Source organism: Cladosporium halotolerans, assembly GCF_011745625.1.
Source record: "Cladosporium halotolerans strain TM138-S3 chromosome Unknown Sca1, whole genome shotgun sequence".
Taxonomy (NCBI): Eukaryota; Fungi; Ascomycota; class Dothideomycetes; order Cladosporiales; family Cladosporiaceae; genus Cladosporium; species Cladosporium halotolerans.
This window is the reverse complement of record NW_027191452.1, coordinates 1-22,547: the sequence shown is the minus strand read 5'-3', so window position 1 is coordinate 22,547 and position 22,547 is coordinate 1. Positions and strand designations below refer to the sequence as shown.

General features: G+C 54.8%; 9 protein-coding genes across 9 annotated transcripts; 4 read left to right on the top strand and 5 right to left on the bottom strand.

Moving 5' to 3' along the window:
- Nucleotides 1-184: 184 nt before the first annotated feature.
- WHR41_00009 (uncharacterized protein) lies at nucleotides 185-3,034 on the top strand (the record flags this gene model as incomplete). Its single annotated transcript, XM_069368615.1, has 1 exon — nucleotides 185-3,034. The coding sequence occupies one exon, from the start codon at nucleotides 185-187 to the stop codon at nucleotides 3,032-3,034; it is 2,850 nt and encodes a 949-aa protein (XP_069234411.1).
- A 413-nt stretch (nucleotides 3,035-3,447) lies between these two features.
- Nucleotides 3,448-4,728, top strand: WHR41_00008 (uncharacterized protein; the record flags this gene model as incomplete). Its single annotated transcript, XM_069368614.1, has 1 exon — nucleotides 3,448-4,728. One exon carries the CDS (start codon nucleotides 3,448-3,450, stop codon nucleotides 4,726-4,728), a length of 1,281 nt encoding a protein of 426 aa, XP_069234410.1.
- A 98-nt stretch (nucleotides 4,729-4,826) lies between these two features.
- WHR41_00007 (uncharacterized protein) lies at nucleotides 4,827-6,674 on the bottom strand (the record flags this gene model as incomplete). Its single annotated transcript, XM_069368613.1, has 1 exon — nucleotides 4,827-6,674. One exon carries the CDS (start codon nucleotides 6,672-6,674, stop codon nucleotides 4,827-4,829), a length of 1,848 nt encoding a protein of 615 aa, XP_069234404.1.
- A 540-nt stretch (nucleotides 6,675-7,214) lies between these two features.
- Nucleotides 7,215-8,179, bottom strand: WHR41_00006 (uncharacterized protein). The gene is made up of 2 exons (XM_069368612.1): nucleotides 7,852-8,179; nucleotides 7,215-7,791 (listed from the first exon to the last, which is right to left on the bottom strand). The coding sequence occupies exons 1-2, from the start codon at nucleotides 8,081-8,083 to the stop codon at nucleotides 7,427-7,429; spliced, it is 597 nt and encodes a 198-aa protein (XP_069234403.1). The 5' UTR covers nucleotides 8,084-8,179; the 3' UTR covers nucleotides 7,215-7,426.
- A 311-nt stretch (nucleotides 8,180-8,490) lies between these two features.
- On the bottom strand, nucleotides 8,491-10,307 carry WHR41_00005 (uncharacterized protein). The gene is made up of 2 exons (XM_069368611.1): nucleotides 8,767-10,307; nucleotides 8,491-8,710 (listed from the first exon to the last, which is right to left on the bottom strand). Exons 1-2 carry the CDS (start codon nucleotides 10,200-10,202, stop codon nucleotides 8,617-8,619), a joined length of 1,530 nt encoding a protein of 509 aa, XP_069234406.1. The 5' UTR covers nucleotides 10,203-10,307; the 3' UTR covers nucleotides 8,491-8,616.
- A 486-nt stretch (nucleotides 10,308-10,793) lies between these two features.
- On the top strand, nucleotides 10,794-12,500 carry WHR41_00004 (uncharacterized protein; the record flags this gene model as incomplete). Its single annotated transcript, XM_069368610.1, has 1 exon — nucleotides 10,794-12,500. The coding sequence occupies one exon, from the start codon at nucleotides 10,794-10,796 to the stop codon at nucleotides 12,498-12,500; it is 1,707 nt and encodes a 568-aa protein (XP_069234405.1).
- Nucleotides 12,501-15,520: 3,020 nt separating this feature from the next.
- On the bottom strand, nucleotides 15,521-17,926 carry WHR41_00003 (uncharacterized protein). Its single transcript, XM_069368609.1, has 2 exons — nucleotides 16,363-17,926; nucleotides 15,521-16,306 (listed from the first exon to the last, which is right to left on the bottom strand). The coding sequence occupies exons 1-2, from the start codon at nucleotides 17,587-17,589 to the stop codon at nucleotides 15,830-15,832; spliced, it is 1,704 nt and encodes a 567-aa protein (XP_069234408.1). The 5' UTR covers nucleotides 17,590-17,926; the 3' UTR covers nucleotides 15,521-15,829.
- Nucleotides 17,927-18,332: 406 nt separating this feature from the next.
- On the top strand, nucleotides 18,333-20,444 carry WHR41_00002 (uncharacterized protein). The gene is made up of 2 exons (XM_069368608.1): nucleotides 18,333-19,792; nucleotides 19,844-20,444. The coding sequence occupies exons 1-2, from the start codon at nucleotides 18,635-18,637 to the stop codon at nucleotides 20,033-20,035; spliced, it is 1,350 nt and encodes a 449-aa protein (XP_069234407.1). The 5' UTR covers nucleotides 18,333-18,634; the 3' UTR covers nucleotides 20,036-20,444.
- On the bottom strand, nucleotides 20,165-22,547 carry WHR41_00001 (uncharacterized protein; the record flags this gene model as incomplete). The annotated part of the gene is made up of 4 exons (XM_069368607.1): nucleotides 22,292-22,547; nucleotides 21,636-22,242; nucleotides 20,541-21,575; nucleotides 20,165-20,477 (listed from the first exon to the last, which is right to left on the bottom strand). Exons 1-4 carry the CDS (start codon nucleotides 22,374-22,376, stop codon nucleotides 20,165-20,167), a joined length of 2,040 nt encoding a protein of 679 aa, XP_069234409.1. The 5' UTR covers nucleotides 22,377-22,547.

Sequence of the window (22,547 nt, the reverse complement as noted above, 5' to 3'; positions counted from 1 at the left end):
CCATTTCCCCACGAAAACATCCCCCGCCTTGGCGCGCCCAAACACGCGACATCATATCCTGGAGAACCCTCTTACCGCCATGGAACATTTCGCTCGCGACCTATAAACCGGGTCTGGCGTTTTGACACCAACCTTTTGCACAACCAACGCCGACCGATAAAAAGTGTCGAGCACGTCGCGGTCGATGTCCAGGCTCGACGCCCTCCGCCAGCACTCATCGCTAACCCCTCGTCCGCAACTTGCAGGGAGCCTCTCCGAAACAGACGAACAGCCCTCCCCCGCTAGCTCCCTCTCCCGCCAACCCAGCCACGATGTCGGCTACCAACAGGGTAACCTGCCTACCCTGAGCCATCGCTTGAAGCACACCAGTTCGATTCTCACCATCGCCCTTGGAGATGAGTACATATATGCTGGAACGCAAGCCGGAGAGATCCTGGTCTTCCGCCTTGACACCTACGAGAAAAAGGCTGTGATCGATGGACACAGAGGGAGTGTGCTTGGGCTCTGTCTTAGCGAGGATGGAAAGCTGCTATTCTCCAGCGCCGGAGACCGCATCGTGAACGTCTGGAGCGCAAGCACGCTGGCCAGAGTGTGCTGCCTCTATTCCTCATACGATGTCGGAGACATCTTCTGTGTCGCCTATTCAGCCTCATCGCGGACCATATATCTTGGTGCACAGAATACCACCATCTCCTGGTGTAGCCTGGCAGATCAAGACCAGTCTGATGCATCAGCGCCTGCGGTGCACCCGTCGCTGCGGGACGATCCATTCTTCGACTCCAAGGGACCCGGAGGCATAAGTACGCCCAAGCCGCCCGATGCTGGCATCACACCCAAGCATGCGGTGGGAGGCAAGACGCTGGAGATACCGAAAGAGAACGTCATGCACTTCGCGCACTATGGATACGTGAACTGCATGCTGCTGGTGAAGGAAGGTGTGCAAGAAGCTGGTGGTCAGGAAGTTCTTATCACAGGCGGTGGCGACGGCATGGTGAAATTGTGGAAGCTGGATGCGAACGGAGGTGCAATTGAAGCACTCTATGAGTTGGACGACGGTAGGGAGGAAGGGCATGCAATCCTTACAATGGCTATTGATTGCACCTTTCTTTACACTGGACGCTCTGGCGGCGAAGTCGATGTCTGGGATTTGGAAACCCACCAGCTGGTTCGCAACATCAAGGCACACAGGGATGATGTGCTCAGTGTCTGTGTTGGCGGTGGCTTCCTCTTCAGTGCAGCTGTCACTGGATTCGTCCGCAAGTTCGATCACCAATACCAGCTCAGGAGCAGGTTGAAGGCACACGAAGGCCGTATTCTGGCATCAGCATTCACATACTACAACCGCCGACCGATCTATGTAACTGGGTCCAGTGACAGTACGTTGGCTGTCTGGGAAATCAGTGACTGCAGCCCCTCGACTTTCGCCAGTTCAAGAACGAGCAATGAGATGATGCTGGAATACCTTCGCCGCTTTGTCTCATATCGCACAGTCTCGTCAGATCCTCATTACCAGGCTGACTGTCGCCGCGGTGCATCGTACCTGCGCTCCGTCTTTAAGAACTTCGGAGCGATAACAGAGATGCTGCCCACCAAAGACCCATACAATCCCGTGATTCTTGCCAGGTTCAGGGGCAACCCAGCTACTGCACACAAGAGAAAGAAAATTCTTTTCTACGGTCACTACGATGTTGTGGCCGCGGATAATGTCAACGGAAAATGGCCATCAGACCCTTTCGACATGGAGGGCATTGATGGCTTCCTCTATGGGCGTGGAACGTCTGACAACAAAGGACCAATCATGGCCGCCATTTTCGCTTGTGCTGAGCTGAACAGTGAACAAGCACTCGACTCGGACATCATCTTCCTTATCGAGGGCGAGGAAGAATGCGGCTCGCGTGGTTTCGAGGCCGCCATTAAATCAGCAAAGGAACAGATTGGTGACGTGGACTGGATCTTACTTGCCAACAGCTACTGGCTTGACGACCGTATACCTTGCCTGACGTACGGACTGCGCGGCGTTATTCACGCGACAGTCCAGGTGGAGTCGAGCCATCCCGATCTTCACAGTGGTGTTGACGGAAGTGCACAATTGGACGAGTCGCTAAAAGATCTGGTGATGCTTCTGAGCATGCTCACTGGGAAGAACGGCAAGGTGATGATACCTGGCTTCTACGACCCTATACCGGACTTAAGTGACGAGGAACGCGAGCTGTACGCTGATATTACAAAAGCGCTCGTCCAACGCAACCCAGACCTCGGTGACCCAAAGGCGCTTGCTGCAAGCTTGATGCGAAGATGGCGAGAAGCAAGTCTGACTATTCATCGATTCCAGACTTCTGGCCCAGACAATGCGACAATCATTCCTCGATTAGCCAAGGTTGCGCTCTCCCTGCGCCTGGTACCCAACCAAGAAGCGAACGTAGTCGCCGAGACGCTGAAGTCATACCTGCATTCTCAGTTCGATAAGCTTGAGTCTACCAACAAACTAACTGTCACTGTTGACCATCAAGCCGAACCTTGGCTCGGCGATTGGACCAATGAGATCTTCAAGACGCTTGAAGAAGCTATTATGGAAGCATGGGGTCCCATTGATCAGTCTCGTCGTCGAAGATCTTCAACATTGCCGCTGAAGGTCGCGATGCCTCAGCCTACGCAAGACACAGCCAATGCCGACTATTTTGCCAGCAAGCTCTCCCCCACAACCTCGACTGTACTCGCCAATGGCAGCGTCGCAACGCCGTTGGACCCCACTGCGGCCTCGGACCTTTCCTCTCAGCTGTCTTCCAAGCTCTCGACCCTCGAGACTGCCGATCAACCACCGGCTCCGCGTCGCAAACCCCTCTACATCCGCGAGGGTGGCTCGATTCCTGCCATCAGGTTTCTGGAGAAGGAGTTCAACGCGCCGGCGGCACACTTCCCTTGCGGCCAAGCGAGTGACTCGGCGCATTTGGACAACGAGAGGTTCAGGCTTGTGAATCTTTACAAGTCGAGAGATATTTTCAAGAGGGTGTTTGCTGATCTACCGAAAAAGTAGAACTATCGATAGGCATTCATGGCATGCCAGAAATTGCAATTGAAAGCGCGTTCTGCCTGCTTCAAAAGAGTCGGGTGGATGACCGAGAGCATCTTCTTTGGGACAGTTGGTCGTCAAGTTCAAGACTCCTGACAATGAAAGATTATTATGATCATGACTATACCATTTGTTTCGGATTCTATCAATGTCTGTGTCCTCAACCCAGTTCCCGTCTATAACCTTCCCATATCTTGGCGAGATACCTCCTTCCGTTTTGGGAAATGAGCGACCTCGGATCTCCGAGCACTCCAAGTATCACCGCCTTCCCGTTATCTCATTGAGACCTGCTGCTTTTACGCTTGCATTGGATACATCCAGTCAACAAAATATAGAACTGCTACAATTTTTTCATTCAAATCTGCCTTGCGCCCATCATGTCCGACTTCTCAGAGAAACCGACACCAATCAAGCCTCGCATAATCATCCACGGTGGTGCAGGCAACATCACCCGCGATAACCTCCCAGCAGACCTCTGGTCAACATACCGCTCATCTCTGCTATCAATCTTACACGACTCCACCTCCAAGCTTTCCGAAAATGGCGCGACAGCGCTCGACATCGCCACTTACGCCGTCACACAGCTGGAAAACAACCCGCTCTTCAACGCCAGCCGCGGAGCAGTCTTCACGCGCGCCGGTACCATCGAGCTCGAGGCGAGCGTCATGGTCAGTCGGGGGTATAGGAAGCGTGGTGTAGGCGTTATGGGCGTCACGAAGGTCAAGCATCCGATTCTCCTCGCGAGGGAGATGCTGATGCGCGGGGAACTCGAGGATGGAGGTGGTGCGCAGGGGCATTGTCAGCTTACTGGTGATGTGTGTGAGGAGCTGGCGGAAGGTTGGGAATTGGAGATGGTGGACCCGAGTTACTTCTGGACGAGGAAGCGGTGGGAGGAGCATCGCAGGGGGCTGGGGAAGAGTTGGGAGAGGGGAGAGTACGAGGATGAGAAGCGAAGGGCGAATGGCTCTGGAAGCCTGGAGAGGAGCGAAGAGGGTTTGTTTGATGGTCTCACTAACGACCCGTCTTGGAACGGGAAAGACTATTTGCCGCAAGGAACCGTCGGCTGCGTTGTGCTTGACAGCACAGGAACGCTCTGCGTCGCCACCTCGACGGGTGGCATCACCAACAAGCTTCCTGGTCGTGTCGGAGATACTCCAACTCTGGGAGCAGGTTTCTGGGCAGAGGAGTGGCAAGTCACCAGTGCCGCCGCAGCCCCGGCCCCATCGAGCCCCCTCATCGATGTTGCGTCTTTCCTGACCTCCTGCCTACCTTCCTTAAACGCCTACCTGTCCGTTCCTCAAGACACCTTATCAATGCCCCAGCCAAAGCGCCGCGCAGCCGCCGTTTCAGGGACGGGTAATGGAGACTCATTCCTTCGCCTCGCTGCTGCACGAACAGCCTCTGCCATCGCTCGTTTCAATCACCACACGTCTTTTCAGACAGCTGTCACGGCTGTTGCCGGTCCAAATGGCATGTTGCAGCAGTCTGCCGAAGATAGGTGGCACCAGACCGGCGAGGGCGAGGGCGGCATGATTGGTATTGAGCTGGATGCAGGTGCAGGGAAGGTGGTGGCAGACTTCAACTGTGGAGGCATGTTTCGGGCTTGGGTTGATGATAAGGGAAGAGAGAATGTGAGGGTGTTTAGAGACGACTTCTGAGCAGTCTCGTGAAGATTTACGCATATTCTAGATATATCTGCAGCGCGCTGTAGCATTACGGCGGCCAGAGTAGATCGTCAAGAGATCAAGGTATCCTGCTACGTTCTTTGGCCTTTCGAAGCCCCTCTGTAAGCTGGCATTTCCGCGGGCCTCTTCCCATTAGCATTGAGATTCGGACTCTCAGCGCCGCTGCCATTGGCTCTGAATTTACCAAAGCCAGCACTACCGCCCGAAAAGCTTCCTTGCACGAATCTCCTCTGTTTGGCGAGAGCGTTCCTATCCACAAAATTTGTGATCGAGGTGTCGAGCACATTAGACACGTCTTCGTCGAGCTCGGCGTCGAGATCTTCGGTGCCGTGTGATTGGTAATTGTAAGGTGACTGATGCTGCTGGCCGTCTTCGTCCTCAAAGATAGCGCCAGGGTTGGGCGGCGTCTCGTAACACACGCTTTCAGGTGGCAAGGGCGGTCCCATATTAGAGCCGTGCGCGTCTGTGGCACGCGGCATTGGACCTCCAACGCCGACGACAGCGCCGGATATGATCATGGAGCCTTGCAGCGTGTCGGTGCCGTTGCTACCTCTCATCGCTGAGTTGGCATAACTAGGTTTTGGTGCGCTTGGTTGGCGAGCGGGACGGGTCACGGATCGGACAACTTCGCGCCATTTGGCAAGGAGGGCATCGGGGTCATAATCGCTTTCCGAGAAGCCTGCTCCTTGCGAACGTTTTTGCATGTCTCTTGCGACAGCGCTGGAGATTGGCAGTGTGGTAGGCGGACGAGTGAGCAACTCGCGAGGCAGCTGGCAACGCGAGAGTCGATCGTACTGAGCTTCAAGATGGGACGAATGCTGATCGGCATTTGAGATGCGGTCCTTCAGCCTTTTATTCGAGTCGCGTACTGTGGTGAAGGCTCGAAGGGCTTCAAGCGTCCAGGCTGCTTGCTTATCATGCTCAGACATAAGACGCCAGTTCTCAAAGGCTCCTTGTATGTGTGCGTTATGTCGAAATATGGTGGAGTCTGTAGGATGATCCGGGTTAACCTGTCGTAGTTCTTTGCAGCGTTCGTTAAACAAACGATGTAAGACATCGGATTGTTGAGCGCCAGGCGGATTGAGCGACCATGATTCTGGTGATGCGAAAGGTGCCGGGCTGAACAAGGTCGTTGGAGGAGGCAAGATAGCCAGGCAGAGGCCCGGGAAGGTCTGCGCAAAAAAGTCGAAGTCTTCATAGATCGGGCCGGGCTCTATCTTCCTTTGTGCCGCTTGCAGACTCCCCAAGACCTCACGGAGAGCCATCTCCGCGGCTCGGCCGACTTCTGCCTGTTCTTGTAGCTTCCAAGTATTGTCCGTCTCGGGCTCTGGTCTCTGAATGCGTTGGCCTGAGCTCACATCCCTACGCATATCCTGCGCGCGTTGCGCTTGTCCAGTGGCTGTTCGATCGTTGCCATTTCTTGACGGTGCTCGAGGGGGTATATTGTTGATCACGCCGGTAGAATGCCAGCTGGGAGCGTTGAGATATCCGCCTCGATGATCACTCGATTCCCTTGCTCTTACAGGCGACGCAGCCGGAGTTTCATGATTCGTGCGCGTCCCTTCGCTTGTTTCCTGTGACTGTTCGGCGGGTTTGCTCGGGTTCCTAGGCGCATCCACGCTCTCTTCTTTACGCGCCGTTGTCCCTTTTAAGCTGTTCCGCGGCTGCCGGCGGGTGATACCACCGCGAAGTTTCTTAATCTCTTCGACATCGTGCACACCGTCTGCTGGCTTTGGATTTTTGGGTTTGATGTACAAGTCGAGGTGTCGTCCGAGCGAAGAGGATGTGAAGGCTTGTCCGCAGAATGGACAGTTGCGATCTTTGGCCAATTTCAGCGAAGGTTGTTGATCCTGGTTGGCTTGTGATGACGGGCTAGAGGCAACAGTCTCGGTCTGAGTTGGTTCTTCGTCTTCTGCCATGGTTGGATTGCGTCTAAGTAGGTGATCATGTACTTTGCGTGTTGGCGCCTGATGCGACTGGCCGGCGCGCGACCGCGACCGTGTCCGAGATGGATCGCAGCGCTTCCAAGATTCGGTATCAAATGTTCATGCCTTGATTCATGCCCTGTGGAATGCTGCGGGCGTCTCTAATGCAAATCGCGGTGCTGCTGTTGAACGTTGATGTAGACGGGCCGCGAGCTTCCAGCTGCTGCCCATGACCCTGCCGACTTCTCGGCTCGTGTCGGATCCGGTGCACGCGAACGCGGGGAGTCTCTACCTAACGAGGACGAAACGAGAGAACATAAGCATATCATGATGATTGTGTGTCGGTATCTTGCGATGCGAAAATCATTGCTTACTGCCAATTGGAATCAACGATCGCTGCCAGGTTGAGAGTATGTGCTATTTCCTCCATACTGCCAGTTGCTTTCCTCGAAGTATACCTTGCTTCTTGGTGAGGACCTCTCAATGTAGAACGAATCATCACAATTCGAACGACGGATGGTCGCTGTCATGAGCCGGGTGACAGAAACAGAGGACAAATTTTGATCTCGGTAGGTAATACTGTGCAGGTAGTAAGAGCATTCGAGGCTCTGTATTCAGTTATACAATCAATCATCTCATGATACACTCCGACGCTCAACTCGCTCGTCGTTCACACCAACCAGCGCCTCGCTCTTCAACACAATATCATCATGCATACACGAATCTCTTGTCATCTTGATCGTCTCTCAAGCCTTAGACTCCGGGTCCCCCTTGTTGAACTTGATGCTCACAGAGTTAACGCAGTGCCTCTCGTCGGTCGGCGTGGGGTATCCCTCGCCCTTGAAGACGTGCCCCAGGTGTCCACCGCAGTTGCTGCAAACAATCTCCGTTCTCTCCATGCCGAAAGTGCTGTCGGTGTGCCTTGTCACAGCGCCGGGGACGGCGTCGAAGAACGCAGGCCAGCCGCAGCCAGACTTGAACTTGTGCTGCGCGGTGTAAATGGGCTTGTCGCAGCCGGCGCAGTTGTATGTGCCGGAGGTCGGGGCGTGCTTGTCATATTCGCCGGAGAAAGGGGCTTCGGTGCCCTTTTGGCGGAGGACGCGGAATTGCTCTGAACGTACTGCGTTAGCTTTATATTCGCTGAAATAGCTCGTCGCAACCATGTGCTTACCCTTGTTCAGCTGCATGCGCCACTCATCGTCGGACTTCTCAAGAGGATACGACATTTTCCTAGATTCGGCGGTGTGGAAAAGGCTACCCAAGAAGGGAATCGTGGGCATAGAACTGCGAAGGGCAATGCCTGGTCTCGCAGATACAGAGAACGGCGCGGGAGCTCTGTGAAGAGTAGCGTTGCTAAAGGCGTAGAAGGTGCGGACGAAATTGGGCAAAGATGGGATACGCATCAAGACAGATATACTAGAGAAAGGTTTGTGGATTTGAAGAGATTTGGAATGTCGCGCTGTGTAAGCTTGTACATGTTCTCTATAGTCACTGTGCCGCCGCCACTCCGAGAAAGCTGTAGCTGCATACGTCATGGAGCTGTTGCGAGCTGTGAGCGCGATCCATGTCGCTCTGCGCCGGGGGAACCAGAAGGTCTGCCGAAGTCTTAGTAAGAAACCGGCCTGGTGTTTTCATGGGGCGCATTTGGAGGCCATGTATTTGTGTTCATGGCATGGTGGCAGCAAAGTGCTGTTGATTTACTCGTACTCTCAACGAAATGCAGTCTCAGTGCAGGTGCCGCTGACATCGAAATGGTTGCCAATACCGAATTAGGCTACTGTACCGACAATCATTATGTGTCGTGAAGACATGCGATTAATTGTACACTGTTCATTGTTCGTGCTCGCTGTCTATTCTATGCTTCCGAGCGTCATGTGTCATGAGGCACCACACGTAGCATGCGAATCAGGCGCATCCAAGCCACCTGACAATTCGCCTAGCTCCTCTCACTGCCGCGCAGCCGGACAACCTGGCCGTACTTCTGTAGCTTGGTGATCAGCTGGTCGCCCTGCTTGACGACATCGTTGTATCTAGTAGATCGAGTCAGCATAAGTTTCGCCTCAAAGGCATATTTATGAATGCTTACTGCTTGTTCTTATCGTCCGGTCTCTGGGTCTCGATCACACCCTTCACGCGGTCGATCGTGCAAGGCAGCCTCTGGCTGGCAATGAAAGGCGCCAGGTCCTTGTCGAGCCAAGCCACGCTAACGCCAAAGGAGCTGGCCATGCTCTCAAGACCGACGACCTTGTAGCTCTGCAGCAGCTGAGCGTACGCGCGCAGCCTCATCTCACGTACAAACCAGTTCTTGTGCTCAAAGAGGTAGCGATCCTGCGAGACAAAGTTGGTCTCGACGGCCGCGAGAGAGGTGAAGAAAGAGCTGTAGTTTCCACTGTAGAGCGAAGACACCATCGTGGCCAGAGGGCTGAAATCAATCTCGGGCTCCGCCTCGGCATCGTTTCCTGAGCCGAGCGTCGTAAGGTTGACAACGGTGGGCTTAGGAGTTGTAGTAGCTTTCTTAGGCTCGGAGTCGGTTTCCATGGTATCATCCGCTCCTTGGCCAGCAGATGATGCACCACCAAGCGCAGAGAGGCGCTCTTCAGTAGATGCGGCGCCAAATACAGCACGAATCTCAGGAGCGTCGACAACCTTCGATTTGAAGTCTCGCCGAGGGAGCGCGACGGCGCCAGCAAGAGTTGCGTAGACGACCAGAGAGCTGTAGGGACAGAGTTCTGTGGAAGTGAAGGTAGATAGAGAATCGAGGAGGGGTGCCGCGGCAAGACCGTGTGCGCGGATGGTGAGCAGATGCAGACCAGTGTAGGCCTTCAGCCTGTTGCGACGATCCCAGTCACCACCAGACTCCACAAGCTGCTGTGCGCGGTCGATGTTCTTCTTGACGAGCAGCTTGTCATCGAAAAACATGCCTATCCTGATGATGGCCAGGACAATATCGATCTTGGTACCCAGAATGCTCGTCTTCTCAAACAGCTTCTCGAATTCCTCCAGCGATTTGTCCTTGTCGCCAACCTTCGCGTAGAACTCCGCACGCTTGCCTTGTGCATTCGCCACCTCGGTGTCACCAGCGCTCTCCACCGCCTCGTCTTCTTCCTTCTGAATAGCCTCGAGCTCCTTCTCGTTATCCGCCTTGAGCTCGTTGTAGAGAGCCTCATCCCACGGGAGATCCACGCTCTTGTCAGTCTTTCCACCCAACACACCAACAATCGAAGGAGCATTGATACTGCTCGTCCGCCTCAGCAAATTGTAAGGTGATGGCGAGCCGGCGTTTGTGTTCGTGCGGGAGATCGAAGGTGATAACGAGCCGCCTTCACCGGGAGCATTCAGTTTGCCAGTTGTCGGATGTGCGAGATGCGCATATAGAGGCGCCATCTTATGCTCGCGGATAGCATCCTGAAGCGTTTTCAATGATGTCTTTTTGGTGGTTGTGTCTGTGGTGGGCGAGGCGAGGGCGAACACCGACTGCGCCAGAGGCAGGATGGGATACTTGAGGTATTGCGGTTCACCCATGATGGCAATACTTCTGATCGGTCTGAAAAGTCCAAAGGTCTGCGAAGCTCAACAATCCTTTAGAAGATGGGTGGTTGGACGGGATGGATATTAGCAGTCAAGTGAGCTTGGGAAGCCGCGTTTCGATGATCATAGCCGCCTGCCGTCACCGCGCGAGCTGCCACCTGCGGCGAATGCGGGTAGCGGCAGGCCCCGCTCGGCCTTCCCGCAACTTAGGTTTGTGGAGGGCGCGACCACTTTCGGCGACTCTGCCGGTCGCTTGTGAACTTACATTCAAGTGTTATTACTTGGACCTCCGACCTCTTCACATACCTTACTATTTACACGCTTGTGTACTTAGTCAACTCCTCATTCACCACGTTTTCTGCCCCACTGCAATCTCGTTTTCTAATTTCGAGCTTATTGCGACATCTTTCACGTGGTCAATTTGGCACGTGCTTGCGCTCACGACACAGCGATCGCATCTCTTTTCACATTTGACCGCGCCTCCAATTGCATTGACTTTGGCTGCCAAGAAGACCTTGAGCATTTGGCGTGCTCACACTTTTCAAATTCAACACAGCGACGAATACACTCACTATCAACGGCAAAATGGCTTCGCAAGAGCCTGACGATCGCCCTTGGGATAACGGCAACCGGAGGCAGCCAGTGAAGAGAAAGAGGGAGACACCTGCCCAGCGGTCGGCAGCCAACAAGGTCAGCAGAAGCAGCACACCCAATGCTTTTGCTCGTCGGTCACCACCACGGAACGCGCCTCCTCAGGATGATGATGACGGCGATCGATCTCCTCCAAGAAAGCTCAAGAGGCCTGGTGCAAGGGCCACTGTAGGCCGTGAGCAAGCCGGACAAATGCAGCGACAGGTTGAGGAGAAGCAACGCAAGGACTTTGCCGCCCGTCAGGCTTCGGGAGTCGAGTTGGTCGCGGAACACTACAACGCGGTTCCCGAGCGTGGTCGCGAATGGAGGAGCACAGAGAGTAAGATCAAGGGACTTCGAAGCTTGAATAATTGGATCAAATCGACACTGATCCAGAAATTCTCTCGCCCTGAAATGCCTGTGAAACACATGACAGTTCTAGACATGGCTTGCGGAAAGGGAGGCGACCTGGGCAAGTGGGAAAAAGCTCCTCAGACCCCGTCGCTCTACGTCGGGTGCGATATCGCGAACGTCAGTATCGACCAAGCCCGCTCGAGATATAACGAGAACATGAGGAGGAACAACGGCCGCCACAGAAGGGCTGCACCGATGCAAGCAGAGTTTTACGTGCGGGATACATTCGGCACGTCGCTTGGAGAAATCCCTATCATACAACAAGTTGGCTTCGACCCGAACGCGGGACCTGGGCCGCAAGTAATCCAGGGGAGGATCTTCAGTGGTGGATTTGATGTGGTCAGCATGATGTTTGCCCTGCACTACAGTTTCGAGAGCGAAGCGTTGGCAAGAGGCATGCTGCGGAACGTGTCTGGCGCACTGAAGAAAGGCGGAAAATTCATCGGTGTCATGCCGGATTCAAATGTAATCACGGACCGGGTCAAAAGCTTACTTGCAAAGGAGGCGCCAGGCAAGACGCCGAACGGCAAAGCAACGCCTGGCAAAACACCCAAGGCCAATGGCTCGGTAGAAGACAACGATGAAGACGATTGGGACCCCGAGAAGCCATCAGAGCCGCGGCCAGCTGCCAACAGTGCCGGAGGCGACGACGATGACTGGGACCCGGAGAAGCCTAGCGAGCCGCAACCTGCTGCGAGCGGTAACGGTGAAGAGGACGATGATGATTGGGACCCCGAAAAACCGTCAGAACCGGTAGCTGCTCCGACAGAGGGCGCGCCCGCCGTTCCCGCTATCAAATCAGATATGACGCCCGCTGAGGACCCTGCAAATGGTACTCCTGGGAGTTCGTTGCCGCCTCTGGAGTTTGGCAACGACCTTTTCACTGTGCGCATTCCCCGCAACCAGCCTTTGGTCTCAAAGCCTCTGCCGCGCGATGGGATCTTTCGCCCACCTTTTGGCTGGCGTTACCATTACAACCTGCAAGAAGCTGTCGACGCGCCCGAGTTTATCGTGCCTTTTGAAGCATTCCGTGCTCTCGCTGAAGAGTACGGCCTCGAACTGCTATACCGCAAAGGATTCAGAGAGGTCTACGAAGACGAAAGCGAGGATCGCGAGCTGGGCATGCTAGCTGAGCGTATGGGCGTCCGTAGCCGTGACCGCAGCGCGCCTAGAGGCGGGTGCTTGGTCGGCGAGGAGGAGATGGAGGCGGCGGCGTTCTATCATGCATTCTGCTTCTACAAGACGTGAGAGCACACGCGCGCGCATACAGGCATGCTGACGAGCTTTCGGTATATATACTTAAATTTTGTAACGATATCAAATCAGAGAGAGAGCATCTCTGCGAAAAGTGGGCCTTGAAGTCCAGATGCCGCAGATCCAGCTTGGACCCCAGCCACTCAGCACTCCTGTTTCTCATCAACCCCAGCGAGCCGCCTCTCTGACCACATCTCCCGGCCGCATACTCCTCGATAAGCCAAAGCACGTGCTTTCGTAACGCGCCGAACGCGAGAACCCGCCCGTACGCTGACGGCATGCGGCATTCGGGCGCGTTTTGAAAGGAGACTCTGATGAAGTGCGGTTCGATATGTGGAGTTTAACCGTTGAAGACATCAACGTCCAAGAGGGGCAGAGATTGCTCGCGTCGCGCCTGACTTGAGAGCGTGTTGGCTGAGAGCCAACGACAGCCCGCTCACAGGTGCCTGAAATGACTTGGAGATGAGAGACGTGTTTGCACGCTCTAGCATCAGGAAGCGTGCATGGTGGAAACTGGCGACCGCGCGACATCACCATAGTTACAGTGTTGCTCTGACCGGACGTCGACCGCTGGACGGCGAGCAGCACAAGGACCACGGCAGTCTCAGCCAGACGCCAACTATGGCGACGTCTCCAACGGGTCTGCCTCCTTTCTCCTATATGGGCTGCGAGAAATAGGCGCGCTAGGCTACTAGCGGGTGACATCTTATACTTGCTGGCTGCTATAGGGCGACATGGGCGACAACGTCGGCTGGGATGCAGCCTGAGGCACTCTAACACGGCACCGAGTAGACTGCAGTGAGCTGGGTGGCCGTTGTATGTCTCTCCTCTCCTGCTACCGGTCAGCGATCTCCATTTCCCAGTACGCTGCCACCGCCTGGGAGGTAAGGCAGGTTGTGATACCGCGTCCTGGCCGTCGAGGGATAAGTACCGGCTCATCTCATTGCTTCCTCGTCAATTTCCCATCTCATCTCATTCTCACACATCCCCAAGACATTCGTTTCTGACATTCACATCTAGTCACTCTTTCACCAGACCCTTCATCCAACGCACGCTTTTGCCCTCGACTTAGGTCAATTAGCGTCGCACTACAGTCTCTATCGAACAGCGATCATCATTCACAATGGTTAACAAGACTCTTGCTCTTCTGGCCTTCACGGCCCTGGTCGCTGCCTCCCCGAAGCCCCAGCTCGGCGGCCTCGGTGGCCTGGCTGGTCTCGGTAGCGGCCTCAGACCTGGCGGCAACTCGGACTCTGCCGAGGCTACTGGCGAGCCCATCGACGACAGCCTCACTTACAACAGGCCTCTGGAGGAGGATGATGAGTACGACTGGGAGGACCCTACCACTTCTGTTGCTCGCAATGTCCCGTCTTCGACTGTCCTCCAGGATGTGCCCTCCACTGCCCGCAACGAGGCTCCGGCTTACACCACCCCGGTAGCTCAGAAGAATGAGCAGCCTGAGACCTACGCCACCCCGACTCCCCAGAACAACGAGGCTCCCGCCACCTATGAGCAGCCTCAAGTCCAGCAGCAGGAGGCCCCCAAGACTTACGAGCAACCTCAAATTCAGCAGCAAGAGGCCCCCAAGACCTACGAGCAACCTCAGGTTCAGCAGCAAGAGGCTCCCAAGACCTACGAGCAGCCTGAAGTCCAGCAACAGGAGGCTCCTAAGACCTACGAGCAGCCTCAGGTTCAACAGCAGGAGGCCCCTGCGACTTACGAGCAGCCCCAACAGCAGCAGCAGGAGACCCCCAGCACCTACGAGCAGCCCGAGCAGCAGCAGGCCCAGGTCGCTTCTACCTACTCTCAGCCCCCTGAGCCGACCGGTGCTCCTAATTTCGCCAACAACGAGGCACCTGCTACCTACAACCGCCGTGATGTCCAGCAAGGCTACGGCAAGGCCGAGTTCGAGAAGCAAACGCCCTCCACCACCGCCGCTGCCGCCTGTGTTCCTCAGTCCACCGACATCGAGAGCTTCATCTCCAGCAACCTTCCCGCCATCTCTGCCTCCAACCCGTCTTTCGGCAAGGCCGCTCAGAGCTACCTTTCCCACGTCTCCAGCTCTTCCAGCTCTCTCGCTGCCGCCAAGCAGAGCTCTTCTGTCTGGTCCGCTACTCCCTACTCCACCCCTGCCGTGAAGGCTGCCAGCAAGTCCATGGAGTCCGACTGCGACTGCACCGGCTCCACGCACTCCCACGCCGCTGTCAAGCAGCAGCAGACCAGCGTCACCACCATTCCCGCCTCCACCAGCGCCCTCGCCAACGCGGCCGTGCCGACGGACGTCCAGATCTTCAAGAACCCGCTGGCCAACACCACCACCGCTACCACCGCCGCAGCTGAGATCCTGAAGAACTCCATCCGCCCGACCACCACCACTCCCGCCGTCCTCAACGCAGTCACTTCCGCCTCCGACCTGCCTTACTACCCTACCACCACCGGCGTCGCCAACATGACCAGCGGCATTGCGGCCGCCAGCACCGGCGTGTCTGTCAACAACAACACTATGTCCACCTTCGACGGCGCCGCCTCCACCAGCTTCGTCGGTGGAAGCGCAGTCGCTCTCGCCCTGTTCGCTTTCGCTCTCTTGTAAGCGAGCCTAGAGCAGGAGGCAAGAGGTTGGCAGAGGCACACTGGAGGACAACGAGAGAGGCTCTGGTAGCTTTGCGAGGAACGATTCGATTGGCTTGTGTAATGCTTAATCTCTTGCGAAACACCGCGACTTTTCCTTTCTGTATTATTGGGGATTTGGACAGTTCCATGTATTGACTACTGGAAGAGATGGACTTGGCAAAAAAATCATGGTTGATCATGACTTTGGGGATTGGATGCATCGGCGTTTGTTTGCTCTTGATTTTGGAAATACCTTACCTACGCGCTTATACAGGAATGTTTCAGTATGTTCAAAAGAATTCTGCGAAATCGTCACCTCCAGTCTGCCAACGATGTAAAATTTCATGTGAGCTTTCAAGGCAAATCATCGCTTGAGAAACGAGATATGATGCTCGTTTGTCCAATCTTCCATGCAAAGGCCGATGCACATCGCGTGCATGGCTTTGTTTTGACAAAGCGCTATGTAGCAAAGATACTGAGCTTAGACTATCGTTCCTTTCCCAGGGAGGTGCCGCATATGTCCAAAAACATCTTATGTTCCAAGGCACCTCCAATGTGTGCACAAACACCACGAAAAGCCAAGGCTCCTTCCAAAATGTCCCTTCCGAATCCAAAATTTCGTCGTAAACACCGTCGCTTCCAATTGATAGCGTGATCCAATAGTTCCTCATTCGTTGGTATAACGGCATCGCGCCGCAACATGTACATCTAACTTAGCGGAACTCATTCATAAACTTCTTGTGAAACTTCTCGATCCTGCCGACCCACTCGGTGCCGGGCGCCAGGAACGTGGTGCGGAAGTGCAGTGTGCCGGGTTTCTGGCCGAAGCCGCTGCCGGGCACAATGCAGACGCCGGTGGCCTCGAGCAGGCGCATGCAGTAGAAGTCGTCGGCGTTCTTGCCCTGCTTCTTCGCGGCCTCGACGGCCTTGGCCGGCAGCTTGATGGTCGGGAAGAGGTACATGGAGCCTGCGGGCGAGGCGCACGAGACGCCCTCCATCTTCTGGAAAGCGTCGTAGAGGGCGTGCGCGCGGTTGTAGAGGCCGGAGTAGATGCCGTCGTATTCCTGCTTGTAAAGCTCGTATGAGGGGTCGCCTTCGCGCGGCGGGTTGACCATCACTTCGACCATGCACTGGCCGATGACGGGTGGGCAGAGCATGATGCTGACGAACTTGTAGATTTGCTCGACGACCTGGGAGGGGTGTTAGTCTGTATTTGGGTTGATGCACTTGATCAAACTTCACTTACGGCAGGGTCGAAGCCGACCATCTCGTAGTAGCCACCACGGTGACCGCACTCGCCGACCATGCCCTTGGAGATACTGTGGAGCGAAGCGAGCTCGACGTTGTCGAACTTGCCCTCTTTGTTCTTGGGGCTGGCCTGCAAGTCGCGGAGGCCCTTCTTGAAGCTGGTGAACTTGCCCTCGAAGACGTTGGTCTGGTAGACCTCGTCGGCGAGAACAACGAGGTTCTCCTCAGCTGCCAGCTCGATCACGGACTGGATCGATTCGGCCTTCAGAGAGGAACCGGTGGGGTTGCCAGGGTTGATAACAGCAACGGCACGCACGTCGATGCCCTCCTTCTGAGCCTTGTGAAGAGCCTCGCGAATGCCAGGGACGTCGGTTCCCCAGGCGTCCTCCTCGTTCAGATAGTAAGGAACGCACTTGGCGTTGAGCAGACTGAGAGTGGCGGTGTAAAGAGGGTACTGAGGGATGGGGACCAGAACACCAGTGTTGGGCGAAGCGCAAATGACAGTCATGAGGGCGTTGACACCAGCGCTGGCACCGCCAGACAGGTAAATGTTGGCGGGGTCCGCAGGGTAGCCATCTCTCCTCTCGATGAAATTGGCGACCGACTTCCTGATACCAGGTGCACCCTGGGACTGGGAGTATGCACCGACCGACTTGACATCCTTCAGCAGTGTCCTCGCGCGCTCAATGACGTCCTCCTTGTAGCCCAAGCTCTCCTTCAACACATCCTCGTTCTCCAGCAGTTGCGGGTTCTCCAAGATACTGAGGACCTGGCGGAAGAAGGTGATGGGCTTCTGGTCGAGCTGCTGCGGGTTGCCAATGTTTGCGGAAATAACTTGATCGAAGGGCAGGTCCTGGCCCTTGCCGGCGGAAAGCTGAGCGCGATACTCCTCGGACCGGACTGCGAGCTCACCACGCACAGCGTATTTGGCTTCCTTGACGTGAGGGTTGATGTTGTCGATCGTCAAGCTCTTGGTCCGAGGCGGCGCCTGGCTAAAAAGCTTCTTCGCGATGAACGAGGGAATGGGCAGGGAGCCCACGGGACCGGAGAAGCTCATGGTGGAAGAGGTGATTGGGAGGGTTGGTCGTAGGCCAGCTACCAGCGTCCGGGTTAACGAAGTCGACAGGGCTCGTCCGGGCAGGCTATCGCGTGACAATCGCAGCGAGTGTTTCTTCAGGCTGCCGAGGGCGCGGGTAGCGCATGACGCATCGACCAAGGGAGCCATTCTTTTTTATCGCTGGACCCTGCCAGCCCTGCTTCTCCCGATCACTGGTGTGCGGGCCGAGGCAGTCCGCGTCGCGCTATCGGCTCTCGTCCACAGGCAAGCTCAGCATGTGTGGGTGGAGGGAGAGTCGGTGGTGTCGAGGTGGCGCGACTCGATTCTTTGCGAAGCTCGACGCAGGAAGGGAGTACCGATAGGCAGGGATGTAGTGATGGCTGTGGCGGGAGCTGGATCGTGTGTCGCCTGCACGATGATGCGGGAGGGGCTTCTGTACCAAGAGATCCAGATTACCTTGCAGCAAAGCCAGTCTGGAGATGTTGGAGAGCTCGCCTTATATGCTTGTATATTGACATGCCAGCGCTTGCATGGCGCGCCCGCCATCCTTTAAATCCTTCATTATCTCCTCACGTGTACGCGTTGAGCTGTTTAAGCTTCGTTCAACCAACCATCAAGGCGGCTGGAGATCCACGCCGCTCGGCTTGGTACGCACGGTCTATGGAGGGTGCTGAATCTGCTGATACATATCACCGCATTACCCGCTAGACGAGAATCCGTTCTTGTTCTACTCCATGAATATACTGAACTGCTGAAGTCAATTTAGGAAAGCTTTATGCTTATTCTCGCACACCTCTGCGACGCGTCAATTTGAGGAAGACCCCGAACTAGCGCGATTGCGTCTATTTTGACGACACATCTTCGTGTACACTAGACATCAAAAGCATGCCGAGTGCCGTGATGTCTTCCTCCACAAACACTTGTCAGTAATGGTGGAGAAGACTGGAGGATGTCATCCCCATATTTTGATTGCCGATGTCGGGACCTCGGTTATGTAATGCTATCTTCATCTGCTACAAAGACAACCGATTGCTACGGCTGAGAATGTACACATGTGTTTGCTTACGAAACGAGTCCGTCTCTCGCGTCCACGAAAACCAACATCGCACAAGACCTTGAACTTTGCATTGTTCCTTTCGTACCGTACCATCGCTGTCCCTCCAACATAGCCCAAAGTTCTGGTTTCCGCCACGATCATAGATCAATACACAAGATGTCTAATACCCCGGAACCATGGCGTCTCACCGCGACGGAAGCTCTCCAACTGATCCGCACCCAGAAGCTCACGGTCGAAGCATACGCCCAATCTCTACTGTCTCGCATCGACTCCCGTGACAGCACAACAAAGGCCTGGGTTCGCCTTCCTCGAGACCTCATCTTATCCAATGCCCGAGCCCTGGATGCCGTGCCCCTAGACCAGCGATCTCCGATTCACGGCCTGCCCGTAGGTGTCAAGGATGTCATCTTGACTAAAGACATGCCCACGCAGTACAACTCGCGGATTTTTGAGAACGACCAACCGATTGGCACCGATGCGGCACCCGTGATGACCCTGCGGGCAGCCGGAGCCTTGATATTCGGCAAGTTGAGCACGACCGAGTTCGCCACTTCGAAGCAGGGCGGCTGGCATCAGAACTTGACTTCTAATGCCCAGGACCCATCTCGCACGCCAGGCGGCAGTTCTTCCGGCTCCGGCTCGGCGGTGGGAGACTTCCAGATTCCCGTGGCGCTGGGAACGCAGACTGGAGGAAGTGTTGTACGGCCCGCGAGCTTCAACGGGACGTATGGATTTAAGCCGACATGGGGAGCGATTTCTAGGGAAGGATTGGCGCAGTGGAGTATGACGCTTGACACGTGTGGCTTTTTCACGCGTTCGATGGAGGATCTAGAATTGCTTGCGGATGTTTTCCGGATTGAAGATGATGAGCCGATTCGGCAGAGCGAATTCAATGTTAAGGGTGCGAGGGTTGCGTTCTGCCAGACGCACAACTGGCCCAAAGCCGGTAATGGAACACGTAAGGCTTACCAGCAAGCCCAAGATCTTCTGAAAGCTCACGGGGCAGTGGTGGAAGATCTGCATTTGCCGGATGAGTTTTCACAGATCCTCGAATGGCATGGGCATGTGCTGGCTGGTGAAGGTCGGACGTCGTTCTTGGGACAGTACTTGACAGCCAAGGATCAGCTCCACGGAGACATTCAAGGCCACGTAGAGAACAAGACCCAGCTGTCAAGGAAAAAGCAACTAGAGGCATATGATCAGTGTGCGCGACTGCGCCCAATGTGGGATCAGATCGCCGCTGGTTATGATTTTGTGGTGACCCCCAGCGTCGTCGATGAGGCACCGAAGGGGCTTGAGAACACGGGTGACATGGTAAGGGCTTTCCTGTTGTATCGAGAGATATAGCGCTGACAGCTCTCGTAGTCTTTCTGCTCGATGTGGACTATCCTACACGTTCCGGCATTGAACGTGATTGGTTTCCAAGGAGAGAATGGAATGCCTATCGGGCTTACTCTTGTGAGCCCCAGGTACACCGATAGACATCTGCTGCATGCTGCCAAGTCTGTAGGGCCTTTGCTTGAGAAGGAGGGTGGTTGGCGACCAAGCAATGTCTGATGTGAATCAAGTGGGAGATCTTGTTAATCAAGGAACAAAGTATCATGCACAAAAGAACATTTGTGTAGGAGATCAGGGACTCCCTTTCGATATTGAGCGCTCTATGATGAGAAGGTCTGGGCGGCCAAATTACGATCTGCGCATGAAGCATTCCAAGAGCCCTCTACCTGTGAACCGGGGACCACCAGGTGATATTGGCAGCAAATGATCAAACAGGATAGCCTCATCAGTGACGTTTGCCAATTCTTGCGGACGGTCCAGCTTCAACAGACGATCAAGCGATGCCATTGCACGCTCGCGAAGGGCGTCCGCCTTTTCGGTATCTTCTGGTCTGCCTTGCGCCATCAGAACCTTGGATAAGTGGAACTGGGTGCGTGAGAGAGCTTCCTCCGGCCAGGAAGCAACACTCCGTCCCTGGTCCAGTACCTTCTGAAACCAGTTTCTGTGTGGTCAAGGTCAGCACTTTGTCGGTGATGGAGTGTTGTGCTACGATCATAAAACTTACTCGGCCTCGAATAACTGCCCTTTGAGCTCGCAGATGGCACCCATCGCGAACATGCTGTGCAGAGATAACTGGTTAGCCGGCCCCACAATCTCAATACGCTGCTGATGGATGTCTTCGTGTAGCTGGAGCGCCCCATCAAGGTCACCACTTTGCAGAGTGATGCAGGCAAGGTCAAACTTGAAGCGGGTCATGAAGACGTCGTATCCGGCCTTGATCATGAGGTCGACACTCTTTGTGGCCGAACGGATGGCCTCCTCGAATCGGCCCTGGTACATGCGGACCAGGGCAATCTTGTTGTAGTACTTCGCATACTCGAAAGGAATCTTGTCTTCTGTGTCCCATTGTCGGAATTTGACGAGGCAGTTTTCGATGATAGGCTCAGCTTCTGCGAAGCGGTGGTAGTGGAGCAGTGAAATGGCGTACTCCATCCACGAGTTGAAGACGAGTATTTCATCATTTCTCCTCTTGTTCGCGGATCGTTCATATGTCTGTTTGCGAATTTTCAATGCGGTTTCTCTCCGCTCCAGAGCCTCCTGTCGCTTTTCAATACCAATGTCATCATACATGATGGCGATCAGAGCATTTATGCTCGCTTTCATGACAGGGTGGTCTTCCGCGGATGGGCCAGAACATGTGTCGAGCGCCTTCTCAGCAGTGTACAGGAGCGTGAGACCTTCATATTGGATACCCTGCTCGAACTGATCCATTCCAGCATCGATGAGAAGCTGGGCAAATTCCGTGGAGCCTTTGATCTGGGATTCCGAGCGGCGGTAGACCTCATGCAATGCGTGAAGATGCGGCAGAAGCTTCTGGCACTCCGCCCACTTGTCGGGTGTTGGCTGTTGCAGCTCGTTGCCTTGCGGGAAGACTTCGCGCACGAGTGCCACTGCCCAGTCGAAGACTTGCTGCTGCTGTCCCTTTTCCCGAGACAGCTTGTCACATATTCCTCGCTGCAACGAGCGATGCATGACAAAACATCCGTCGGACTTGGCAACAAGTCTACGTTTGACGATTGAATCATTCGTTCTTCTCATCCTACGAAATTCTCCAGTCAGCACTTGTCTATCGGAGGTGAAATTTGCACGGTTGCAATACCTGATCTTTTGCTGTTTGTCAAGAAATGAGAGTGATGGATCTTCATGCATTCCCCAAAGCATGCTGAGTGGTACGGAAGCGCAGTTAAGAAAAGCGACAATGTTGAGGACGTTCCGGGCATCTTCGGTAAGCTCGCGCAAGGTGACCTCTCTTACCATTGCCAACGTGCCTTCGTAACTGAAAGAAGCTTCACGAAAGGTGGCCGGGAGATCGTCTGCTTCATCAGTGGCCACACCTGTGCTTTTGCGCCATTCTCTGAAGGTTTCGATGAGCTCCTCGAGGCTATATTCAGAGTATCCGACGTAGCCAGCGACATGAGCAATAGCCACAGGAAGACCTCCGACGAAGACTGAGATCTCTTTTGCAAGATCCGATTCTGGATCGCCGTGCTTGTCTCGGCCAAGATATCGTAATAGCATTTTCGCTCCTTGATCTTGGTCCAGTGGGTCCATGCGGACCTTCTTAACGTGAGAATACTGTGGAAGCAACTTCTCGTGCTGGGTAGTGATGAGAATCGAGCCGTTGGTCTTGTTGAAGGCGTTCGGCAAGTATCGTGTGAGATCATCCCAGCGCATGGCGTTGTCGAAAACGAGCAGCCATCGCTTGTCTGCAGAAGTCAATAGGCTGCGATAACCAGAAATCAAACGTGCGCTTACCGGTCTCTTGTAGCCATTGTCGTCCTTTGGATACAACCAAGTGATGAGGCTCCGAGCTATAACACACTCCAACAGACGTTGCCATTTGGGAGAAGGAGTCCGTGAGGCCAGGTGCTGTGTCTGCTTGTAGCCAGAAGATAGCATCGTACTTCGCCTTCAGAGAGTACACCGACAGTCATGTCCAATAATTTTGCCATGTTCATGTCATGTGCAGTGGGAAAAATCTATGTTCATATTCATGTCGCGTCATGTGCAG